This window comes from Labeo rohita, chromosome 1 (genome assembly GCF_022985175.1).
Source record: "Labeo rohita strain BAU-BD-2019 chromosome 1, IGBB_LRoh.1.0, whole genome shotgun sequence".
Taxonomy (NCBI): Eukaryota; Metazoa; Chordata; class Actinopteri; order Cypriniformes; family Cyprinidae; genus Labeo; species Labeo rohita.
The window spans coordinates 27,285,179-27,297,336 of NC_066869.1; the positions used below are offsets into that span (position 1 = coordinate 27,285,179).

General features: G+C 37.1%; 1 protein-coding gene across 2 annotated transcripts; it reads right to left on the reverse strand.

The window, feature by feature from the left end:
• Positions 1-547: 547 nt before the first annotated feature.
• On the reverse strand, positions 548-10,694 carry slc5a7a (solute carrier family 5 member 7a). 2 transcript variants are annotated; one of them, XM_051108554.1, is made up of 9 exons: positions 10,518-10,694; positions 10,032-10,267; positions 9,327-9,440; positions 9,056-9,211; positions 8,775-8,923; positions 8,234-8,383; positions 7,801-7,954; positions 4,809-5,026; positions 548-2,882 (listed from the first exon to the last, which is right to left on the reverse strand). In XM_051108554.1, the coding sequence occupies exons 2-9, from the start codon at positions 10,213-10,215 to the stop codon at positions 2,238-2,240; spliced, it is 1,770 nt and encodes a 589-aa protein (XP_050964511.1). In that variant the 5' UTR covers positions 10,216-10,267; positions 10,518-10,694; the 3' UTR covers positions 548-2,237. The 2 variants fall into 2 exon arrangements, with proteins under 2 accessions (XP_050964511.1, XP_050964503.1); XM_051108546.1 differs by having other exon boundaries at positions 10,032-10,283; positions 10,518-10,693.
• Between the last annotated feature and the right edge of the window lie 1,464 nt (positions 10,695-12,158).

A 12,158-nucleotide genomic window follows, 5' to 3' on the forward strand; every position in this document is an offset into this window, starting at 1 on the left:
TCATTACTGATTTGAGAGCAGAGACGTGACCACCAAGAAAACCAGAGAAAGAAGAAAGCTAAAAACGAATATCCCAGACTAAATTGCTAACCATGAAAGGTGTTCAAACTGTATCCTTTGCTGAAATAGTCGTTAAGGTTTTTTCCAGACACCTTAGATGGCCGCGGACACCTCTTCAGAAGCGAAGGATAAAAATGGCTTGACTTTTGGCAAAGCTAAGAGTACCGCCCCATTGCGGTGATTATTAATCACCACAAGTGCTCTTTGCTGTTCTTTTGTGAATGGGATCTCTGGCATATCCAGCCTCAACGATGTAATGGGATTAAATTTTGGACAGCAAGGACAAAATGGAGGACAAGCTCGGGACATGGTAGGGTGGGGCAGCAACAACGTCATCGCCTACCCCCAAGACATTGACGCAGTCTATGAAAAGACGCATAAGAGGCCCGGCCCAACCCCCACATTCACTTCCCTCCGCCTTATACCCCTGCCCCACCCCACTAAAACCAGCAGAGCACTTAATGTAAATAACGTACTGGCTATTTTTAGAGTGCTGTCTCTTAACAGTGACATTGGAAGTTGAAGATAGTTAGCGTCATAAATCGTCACGTTTTTCAGACACGCGCTTTTTCGTAACTACCCGCTGGCCCTACAGCGACCGCAGGCCGTTTTGGGTTGCGAAAGACATAGAGAAGACATAGAAAATGGGTTTGCTATTCTTTTCATGAATTAAAACAAAATGGAAAACTTTTTAGTTACAGTTTTTAGTTTTGTGAACTGAATTCCATTAGACAAATACACAACTATGAAAGTCTTAACAATAAAATTTATTATCTTTGAATAATTCTATGTTTAATCTGTAGGCCACAATTAATAAATAAATATAGATTTGTGTAGCTGGCTCCAACCCATTTAAATATATATGTATATTTATATACAGAACGGTAAAGTGACACTTTACATTTTAGTGGAGTACTGGACAATTATATTCATTGGAATATAAATACACACATCACACACATTTCTGTATCACTAAAGCCAACAAAATAACACAGCAGCTGGCTCATCCTGGAACCAGGTACAATGACTTCTTTTGACATACATACGACTTGCAAATCACGAAAAATAACACAGCACAGACCCCGGAGGTTATTACATCTGGTAAATCATTTGCAGCTACATTCATTTTCAAGTACAACAATGTGACGAACCGGGTTTGCATAATGTCCAATCACCCCCATCTAATCAATGTAGCTAGTTAAGGCGATTACAAGATTATATATGTATATTTTTCCATGTTCTTTGTTTTCCTTCTTAATATTGCACTATGAACATGAAAAAGACATTTGCCACATGTGCACTTAAGTCACAGTTGTTAAAGGTAGTTTGTAGATGGGAAGCACATCACTTGTTATATAACTACATACTTATGAAACAGCTTATAACCGTTTAGCTACATTTGATTTTTATGATAGGACAATCGGATAATCTGCACTAATATCTATCATGGGAGTTTGACGTAAGTAATGGCATGACACATGAACTTACACCTAGTATTTATTAATATATAGCTATAATTGGATATATTATAATCACTGTGTTACGTTTTCTTTTTTCTTCTTCAAATCTAGACCTGTGTCCAGATTCAGGAAATTAACGGGATAATTCACCAAGAAATAGACATTCTGTCATCATTCATAACTTGCTTTCATCTGTGGAATGCAAAAAAGTCAAGAAGATCCAAAAGACCACTGAAGCGCATTGACTTTGACAGTATGGATGAAAATCAAGACATTTTTCTGTATTCCACAGAAGAAATAAAGTCATGTTTGGAATTATGTAAAGTTGAGGAAATGATGACAGAATATTTTTGAGTGAACTAACCGATTATTTTTCAAGGATTATCACAGTATTGCAACATTTTCTTTAGAAGGTAAAGGAGAGTCACTCAGGGTTTGTACAGACCAACAGGAGTCGAAGAGCTTCTCAGGGTACAGTTTTTTAAAATATTACTCAACCCACCAGAATTACTGCTGTTTTCTTCTCTCTCTTTCATTTTCAATAGAGTTTCAGTTGCTGTCCCACTCCCATCTGAAAGAAGTGATGGAAATTCCAGAAAAGGAGTGTGGAGTGAATTCATTGTAATTAAAATCAGATATTTCTTTACTTATTGGGTGAAGCCTTGTCCTTCACATTATGGAGCCACTAGAGAGTCTTCTCAGGATTGATCACAAGGTCTATTCGTTCTCATGAATCGGTGACTCTGGGCTGGAGTCCTCCTCTTCGGTGAGGGTTTCTTTCCTGGTGAAGGTAGCGGCTAAAGTAACACTAAGTCTTGGCTTGACCGGGGCCATTTCGTTCAGCCCAATAATGTTCTTGTTCACCAGAGTGGTCTTGTCCATTATTTCAGCACTGTGCACAGCATCCAAGAAATCATATTTAGCCGACAAAGTGCCACTCTCAAACAGGTACTTAAACAGGTATGAGAAAGCCACATTGCTTAGGAATGAGGCCAGCATGGAAGCTGTCTTAAAGGGAAACCTCTGCAACACCAGGTATTCCACCTCCTTGGTCACATGATGGACCTTCTCCTCAATGGTCCATCCTGGGTAGTAGATGAACGGAGGCAGTTTGAGATATGGTTCCCCTCCACCAATTCGCAGGATCAATCCAAAGATGTATCCAGCCACCGAGCCATAGGTGTTCGTGCCACGGACGAAGAGAACACAGAGGAGTTGGGGGAATATTATGACGTAGACCAGGTCAGAGCTCAGGTACCATAAACCATAGACGGTTCCAGTCAGGAGAGCCATGGCCGTCGCAAGAGCCCCGAACACAAAAATAGTGATCCGCATGACCCAGACTATCTCACGGTCGGAAGCCTTGAGGACAGTAGAAAGATGAGGTGAGAGTTAGAGAGGTAATGAGACAACATATGAGAAAACTAAGAATTTCGGTTGGATTAAGTTGATCAATAAGTGGGTTTTTACTAACAGCTGAGACATTTTGAGAAATAGCACAGTTCTTGAATGACATGGGTGTAAGTCTACCTGATCTCATGACAAAAACATACCTGTGGGAGCTTTTTCGCAAGACGTGAAATACGTACCACTAAGCACATATAACTGCAGTTTCCAACAGAAATGAACACTAGAGGCGGTGAAACAGTGAGCTCTTGTAATCGTTTTCATACAGTTATGATTACAGCTCCATATGTTTTGCTTTCCAGATGCTTGATAGGATGCTGAATCCTTGGGTATGGAACCGGTAAAAAATATGACTCACCATGAAAGCTGAAAGATGAGAAATCGAAAAACAAGCTAAACACAAAACATACATGGCACTATGTATTTCGTGTCTTGCGAAAAAAATTCCCACAGGTATGTTTTCGTCATAAGATCAGGTTGGTGAATGACTGAATGAATGATGACTGATTATTGGGTCCCTCGAATTACTTTATCCATGCATTAGTATGCATTTCTATATTTTTTAGTAAAATTTATCCAAGGTTTTCTTGCTTAGTATTTTTCTTCCAGTACAAATACATAAACATTCTTAAATCAACGCTGCTTGGTGAAATTTTGTGGGTGAAATTTTGTAATTTCACTAGTAATCCATCTGGGAATTTCTTGTGAAGGGAAAAAAAAGGTCCCCATGCAGATTTTCGTTAAAGTTGGTCACGCAAATTCGCTTCGCTGACCAACAGAAAGGTGCTTGGTTTGATTTCTATTTGAGCTGTATTTCATTGACAGTGTTGGAAAAAGTTACTTTGAAAATGTAATAAGCAGGGTTGCCAGGTTTTCACAACAAAACCCGCCCAATTGCTACTCAAAACTAGCCCACAAGTAGCCTAATCGCATTCCGGAGGGTAAAATACACTATTTTTGGCGGGGTTCCCCTGGTAAAATAAGCATTCCAGGGGCTAAATATTACGTTAATGTGGTTGTTTCAACCCATGGACATGAAAAAAACCCCCGCGGCAACAGTGTTAAAGTAGCCCAACTGGCAACACTGTTAACAGGTCACAGATTACAAGTTTCCCTATTTAAAATGTACTAAGTAGTGTTTAATAGCTATAACACTGTTTAAAAACACTGTTTAAAAATCAGACACTGGCATCTAACAATGCCTTGGAAAAAAAAAAAAAAAAAAAACAATTAATTTAAAAAATAAAGCACAAATAGAAAATAAAACTGAATAAGCATGTGTTCTATTCAGTGTCCTAAAGTCCTGAAACACTGGTGTCTTATATTTTAGAGCAATTTGTGAAAGAAATCAATCAAATCTGTATGTGTGTAAAAATATTCAGATGTAACCCTCTTTGTAATTGTTAACATTCTCATAAGTAAATGTAATTAAATACACATTTTATGCAATTCTGTTACATGCAACTAGTTACTCCTCAACACTGGTTACTGACAATGGAACTTTTAGCCCACTAAATTCTGCTGAAATGTGACTGCACATTAAGACAAAAATCGATACAGAAAATTCCTTTATACCTTTCTTACGTATATATATATATATATGCCAGTGGGGAAAGAAAATAAACTTGGTTTTCTTTGAAATTAAATATTATTTTTTCTTACCCCAGTGTCAGATTTTACTCTTTTTTTTTCATTTATTTCTTGTTTTAAGTAAAGTACAAACTCGCTTGTACTCGCTTTTTTGATTAATTTTGCTTCTTCTCAAGTAAATGTATTTTTTATTTAGGAATGTTTATGTATTTAAGAATATTTGTACTAGAAAACAAGACAAAAAATATTGAGTGATTTTTCTGCAGTAAATTGAATTGGACTGTCTCTCACCGATTGCCGGAAAGCGAGCTGGTAGATGTTCCTAGCAAACATGGAGCTGGCCGACAAGATGGATGAGTCAGCGGATGACATCACTGCAGCAGAAACTGCCCCCAGACCAAAAAAGGAGATATAGGCTGGGCACAGGTGCTGTAGCACGATCGGTAGGATCATATCAGACTGGTCCTTCTGCATGGGAGGAATTGGCCCATAAGTTGTCTGGTTCCAATCTGTGGAGTAGAACACATTTACTATATACTGTGAAATAACCACCAGCATAAAGTATTACTTTTATTCCATCATACATGAGTTTAATACATATTAAATTAAATTAAAAAATTCTATTTCAAATTCTTTTTACTTGCAATCCAAAAGCAACAAGCCTTGCTTGATTAGACTGTTATTCCCAATAAGTAAAGTAATAAGTGACTGGCTGTGCCTTTGATGCTGAAAGTCTGTTGATTAAATCTGGGTGCTGTGTGCCTCCCTCAGATGTAATATTTACAGGGTTCACATCGTTAAACGGATAATCTATTAATAATGTATGAGGGAGACCAGCTGTTGTTATTTACTCGTTTCTTTAGTGATCTGAAGGGAACATGGTTTCCACCCGGGGCTGATACAGCCTGGAGAACACCTCCCACAACACACCATAGCAAATCAAACTGCTCCCCCAATAATCAGAAAGAAGTGATTACATAATTAGAATTATTGTCAGTGCAAACTAAAGTACATGCTCAAAGGGAAAATGGCTTTAGGCTTTAGGACAAGGAAATATGTTATACAGGAAACAATAAGAAAAACGCTTTGATGCTCATTTTTAATTTGGCTGAGCTGTGAATAATTATTCAGGGTGAGGGTATGTGGCATGTTATGGAAGGGAAAAAACAACATAATTAGTGTATAATTAAGATACTTTTGTATTATCTTTTTAAAGGAAGATTTCTGAATGAAAGGGTCCAGTGTTGAAGCCATATTACGAAGCTTTCATTCCTGAAATTGTGAGCCTAGTGATCAGTAAGTGGTTACAGCCTGTAAATCAGACTAATTAGACTGCTTGGATGACTTTGTTTGCAACTGCCTTTTCTTTATTGCATAGCATATATTCTATAATTTAACTGTTGTTAATGTCCACATGAAATGAAGTCGCAATTACCCTACTGCGACATCTGTCCAAGGGCAATGGCTTCTCGATGCAAAAAAAAAAAAAAAAAGAGCAGGGCACGACTTTGCCCATTTTGGGAATTTTGCCCATCAGGAATTGATTGGATCTTTGTCATTTGCTAATTGCTACAATCTCATGTAAATTTAAATTTGCAGCAGCAGGGTTATTAGTTAACTAAACTAAAACCAACTAAAACCAAAAATAAAAAGAAAAGAAAAACCAAAATAACCAAAAATTTAACCAAAATAAAATAACATAAAAAAGGTTATTTCAACATTTCTCATTTTTATTTACTGTAATTTAAGCAGATGTAAAATAACAAAAACTAAAACTGAAGTCAACATTCATAAAAACTGTATAGACATACAAAATAAATAAATAAATTAAATTAAAATCAAAACAGAGAATATACAGTTGAGGTCAGAAGTTTTACACCCCCCTTTCAGAATCTCCAAAATGTTCATTATTTTACCAAAATAAGAGGGATCATACAAAGTGCATGTTATTGGTTATTTAGTACTGACCTGAATAAGATATTTTACATAAAAGATGTTTACATATGTGACCCTGGACTACAAAACCAGTCATAAGTAGCCAACAATACATTGTATGGGTCAAAATTATACATTTTTCTCTTATGCCAAAAATCATTAGGATATTAAGTAAGGATCATATGCCATGAAAATATTTTGTAAAAGTCCTACTGTAAATATATAAAAACTTAATTTTTGATTAGTAATATTGCTAAGAACTTCATTTGGACAACTGTAAAGGTGGTTTTCTCAGTATTTTGATTTTTTGGCACCCTCAGATTCCAGATTTCAAATAGTTGTATCTTGACCAAATATTGTCTAATCCCATCAATGGAAAGCCTATTTATACAGCTTTTAGATGATCTCAGTTTCAAAAAATTTAACCTTATGACTGATTTTTGGTCCAGGGTTACATATAGTCCACAAGAGAAAATAATAGTCAAATTTATAAAAATGACCCCGCTCAAAAGTTTACATCCCTCTGATTCTTAATACTGTGTTGTTACCTGAATGATCCACAGCTGTGTTTTTTATTTAGTGATAGTTGTTCATGAGTCCCATGTTTGTCCTGAACAGTTAAACTGCCTGTTGTTCTTCAGAAAAATCCTTCAGGTCCCACAAATTATTTGGTATTCCAGCATTTTTGTGTATTTGAACCCTTTCCACACTACTGTATAATATTGAGAGATCCATCTTTGCACATTGAGAACAACTTAGGGACTCATATGCAACTATTACAGAAGGTTCAACCGTTCACTGATACTTCAGAAGGAAACACGGTGCATTAAGAACCAGGGGTGAACACTTTTTGAATTTGAAAATCAGGGTAAATTTAAATTATTTTGTCTTCTGGGAAACATCTTCTGTAGCCTCTGAAGGGCAGTAATAAATAAAAAAAAGAAATATATATATATATTTAGGCAAATTAATAAAAATGTACACATCTCCATTCTGTGCAAAAGTTTTCACCCCCCGGCTCTTAATGCAACATGTTACGTTTTGCAGATTCTGAAAGGGGGATGTACACTTTTGAACTCAACTGTAAAAATCAAAACTGATTCAAAAATATATATATAAGAGACTAGAAATTATTATCCTGCCCTCCTGCCAGTGCACACATCATCAGAGAAGAGATGTTGCTTAATATTACATATTTGGGTTACACTTTATTTTACAGTGTCCTTGTTACCATGTAATTGTACATTTAAGCCCTGACTAATATGAATTAACAACATGTACTTACTACAGGGTTAGGATTAGAGTCTAGGGTTAGTTGCATGTAATTTCCGACGAAGGTTTGTCTTACCTGTGGAAGCCCCTATGGCTCCAATCAGAACAGAGGGAATAGCCATGATGATACAACCAAAGGCAGCCAGGAAGGAGAGGACTTGAGCATAGGTAGCTGAAGAGGCAGAAAGAACCCTTTGAAAATACACCTGCCAGGGAATCCCCCCCAACATCTAGAAACAGAAACGTCATTGTAAATACAGACACAAGACAGCATGATACAAATGCATAACATCAAGAGTGCATTATATGCCAGCCTACAGGAGAACAGTGACATGACTGGACCAGTATCACACTTTGTTCACTCTCTCTCAATCTCTTATTTAATTTTCCTCCCTACGAATGATTGCATTGTTCACTAAAGTGAGAAATTAGGTTTGGCCCTTCAGAATCAACAATTCTCCATTGGCAAAGTCTCCATCCCATCATGCTACAGTGAGCTGTCCACTCACCAAAAGGCAGAAGTTGTCAGCCCACATCCATTTGTCAGGGCTTTCTATCTTCCCAAGCCATGCAGTCTGATTAGCATGGAGCTGCTTCACTGCTGTCACTCCGATGTCAGACACAGCCGGGTTTGAGAGTGCAAAAGGGACGCTCACCCACTATGAAAAGAACATATTCCACTCCATTACCACGTAATAAACCATCTATAACATTGTGACACAGTTTATTTCACTTAATGTGCAGCAGGTGCTAGTGAAAACCAGCCGAATAGATTTTGAAGATTATACATTTTTCAGTTTTATATTATTATTAAATATGTAATGCAATTAATACATAAAGGGAGAAAAATATTTAATTTCTTCTTTTCGCTTCTTTATTCCTATTGCTTGCATCTTAGAAGGGTGGTTGATGAGCCATTACTGTCAAAACTGCACAGCAGCCTCTTTGATAAATCACAGAGTGTTATGTGCTGCTGAGGACATGCAGACATGAATTAAGGGGAAAATGACGCCTTCCATGACTTCATTGTGTGGTTCTGTGAAGCCTTACCAGTCCTAAAAAGATGCAGAAGAGCTGAACAACATCAGTGTACGCCACTGAGTAGAGTCCTCCAACCAGCGTGTAGAAAATGGCAATAAGAGCCGAAATAATTACAGACATATTGATGTCAATGTCAATGATCACACTCAGTGTGGCCCCTGTGATGCAAGAGAAGTATGTTTAATTAAAGCTTTACCACAGTATTTATAGAATATGTCTTAATACAGTAATGAACGACATGCAAATTTACTGATTTGACTCTCTAAGATAACATTTCCCTCTTTTCTTACCAAGGGCAGATAAGATGGCGGCTGACCAGAACATTTCCCCCATTAGTGCAGGGATGAATAGCAGACCACCCATTCTTTTTCCATACAGTTGCTGGAAGGGGTCAAGCATTGTGACGTAACCCCGGGAGCGCATGGGTTTAGCAAAGAAAAGGCCACCTTGACATGAATCAAGTCATAGAAATTAGATGTTTGACAGATACTTGCTTCTAATTCTGCTAACTTTGACACTAAAAATATGTTTTTATCAAAGCTCCATACACATGCAACGTACCCACAACAAGGCTGAGCGCATATCCAAAGGGAGCCTGTGCCCATGCCAAGCCGTACCCGGGAAGATAAACATTCTCTGCTGTGCCATTGATATAACCCCCTCCGACCCAAGTTGCTGGAATGAGAGAGGACATTCAAAGAGATATGTATCTGATATATTAAAAAAATATTAAAACATGCTTGAGTATTGTTTATTATTAGTTTATTTCAACATGTGTTTACTAATACATTTTTTTTTTAAAATCAGAATTGTATCTGTTAACGTTTTGTGTGTGGAGAAGTAACATAATTGATAACAAAAATTGTTCAATATTTAGAAACAGTATGAGAATGTACAATATATGCTCTATAGAAAAACATGTTTATATATTTATTTATATTCTATTTATACGTTGCAACAGCAAACAGGATCATGTTTGCTAGAGAAAAGTACGTAAACCAAACGAAATGGCAATTATAATACAGCAATAAAATAAAATGTAAGTACATAATGTAGTATTATATATAATTTAGGCCTACAAATTTTCGAAATTTACTTCGGAAATTGCCTGTCTAATGAAGAAAAACATAAGAAAGATTTCTTCTCTTTTTTAATATCTTCAAAGATGTAAAAAAAAAAAAAAAAAAAAATAAACGTTATTCATGTTATATCATACATTTAAACATACAGTAAAACGCTTTTTATTTAGTTCTCTCTGAAACTCACCAGTCATGGTAAATGCGCCAACAAATAATCCAATATCCCTTCCGCCGACCATGATGGTCTCACTGCGATCAGTTCCCTCCACCACCCCGGAATTCTTGTTTTTCCATGCTGCCCAAATTCCCACAAGAAGGATCAGCAGGTAGAAGATGACAATCGCCACCAAACCCTCCACATGGATGTTCATCTTCTCTCTGCTAAAGTCGTTGTATCTCTAAAGAACCGAAATTCATTGAGACCTAAGGAAAAAGAGACCTAAAGAGGTAAGAAAAGAAGGGGGAGTTATAAAAAAAAAACAGTTTTTGCTTTTAAACAAAGAAGATGCAGAATTTAGACATGAAATCATTTCTAATTACTATAAGTCACTTCATGTTTTTTTTTTTTTTTTTTTTTTTTTTTTTTTTTTTACAATTCCGATGATTTCATGTTTAGTTGGGGGCAAACATGCCAACTGTTTCATAATTCAACATTATAAGAAAAGTGCCTCACCTTTGTGAATCAGCCGCCAGCCACTCAACTGCCACCAACAGTGCAAAAAAAAGAGCCCAACTATCGCCTCAGGAGAAGAGCAGTACAGCACATTTCAGAGTCAGCCAAACTTACTGTGTATCTTATAGGAGCAGGTTTCGTCAGAGGGTAGATGAACGTCAGCGAGATGTGAATGGGGGCTATTTATGAATAAAGATGTCAGATCGTGCAAATGAGCCGCGCGTCACTGGAGGTTATCAAGTCAACTGAAAACCGCTAGACGGGGGGAAACAGCAGTAAATCAAGAGTAGTGAAATGTATCGGTTCCATTCATGTTTTTTTTTTTTTTACTGGTATTTTATGGCAGCCTGTATGAGTATAAGCGCACTCTCACAGCAGCGGTGGAGCAGCAAGTGCAGGCGCTGTCCAGAGTGCTGAGGACCCAACCAGCTCCCGCACCAGCCTCACAAAAGCTCTCTAGACGCCACCCAAACGCTCCAAATTCAAGTGTATTGTGAAAACACAAAATCTTAGAGTCAGGAGGTGATGTATAGACTATGTAGTCAAACTGAACAGAACTGGCATATTAAATAATGTTTAAAGAACATGACAGTACGCCAACGCAACACGTTTTACGCACGTCATTTCTTTGATTTAAACTTTTCTCTAGGCATTTGATAAAACCACATTTGTTAATGTATGCAATTGAAATATTTCAAATATTAAAAAAAAACCCCACCCTAGCATTTAGTCGGTTATGATGGTATACTGTTTTTGTATACGTGCTTTCAATCGCTTTTAAATTCGCACAGAAAACAATTCTTGACATTCTGCCACCCAGTGGCTAAATATGGCCTAAGATTTCATGCTGTTGGACGCTTTCCCAGTGACTTAAATTGGTGTATGCTGTAGAAAATTAAATAGAACTAAAAATAGAATATAGACTCAGGAGAGCATTGTAGTACGTCAACATCACCAGTCGTACACCTTAGTCGGGGTAGACGCATATTAAATGTACGCGAATGAAAACGAAGCTGTGAATGACAGACTTACAGGAAATTGGAACTTACAAACTTATGTAACTATTCTGTCTACTGAACGTTTTTTTTTTTTTTCCTTTTCTTCGAAAAGACGTTGAGTCAAACTTTACAATCCATTCAACGTACTCTATCCCTCACAGTCTGGTTTTGATTTCTGTTAAAAAAGATATAAGATTTTTAATAACATTTGGCGTATCCAGTTTGGTTATGAAAGCTTTTATAGATACGTGACATTGTGCTTGCATGAGACAGGCTTCCCGCGAATGAATCTGCAGAATTTGAGACTTTTTGCGCGCTAATTGCTTCTCTTTAAGTTTGACAGCTCTGCGTTTAATTATGTGCGGAGGTGTATAAACAGGCTATTCTAAACACTAATTTCCTTGAGGAATAAGAATCTGTTACCGTCCTTAAAAGAGAGAATACAACTCTCTAAACGAACCAATTTAATGGAAGCCATATCTTCTACCTAAACTCAGACAAGTCGACTAATTTAACTGGCCACATTTTGACAGCCTGCCGAGAGAGTCCCAATTATAAGCAGACGGGATCGAGCATGTTTCTGTACAGATGTTGCAGTTCTTTGTAGTTCGGAAAAGGTTTGGTCAAGATCCCTCAACAGTTT

Excerpts from the sequence above, each read along its gene's own strand:
- slc5a7a (XM_051108554.1), bottom strand. The coding sequence starts at position 10,215 with ATGAACATCCATGTGGAGGGTTTGGTGGCGATTGTCATCTTCTACCTG. Across the intron at positions 8,384-8,774 it reads TCTGCATCTTTTTAGGACTG|TGGGTGAGCGTCCCTTTTGC; the intron begins GTAAGGCTTCAC and ends TTCTTTTCATAG. Across the intron at positions 2,883-4,808 it reads AGCTCGCTTTCCGGCAATCG|GCTTCCGACCGTGAGATAGT; the intron begins GTGAGAGACAGT and ends ACTGTCCTCAAG.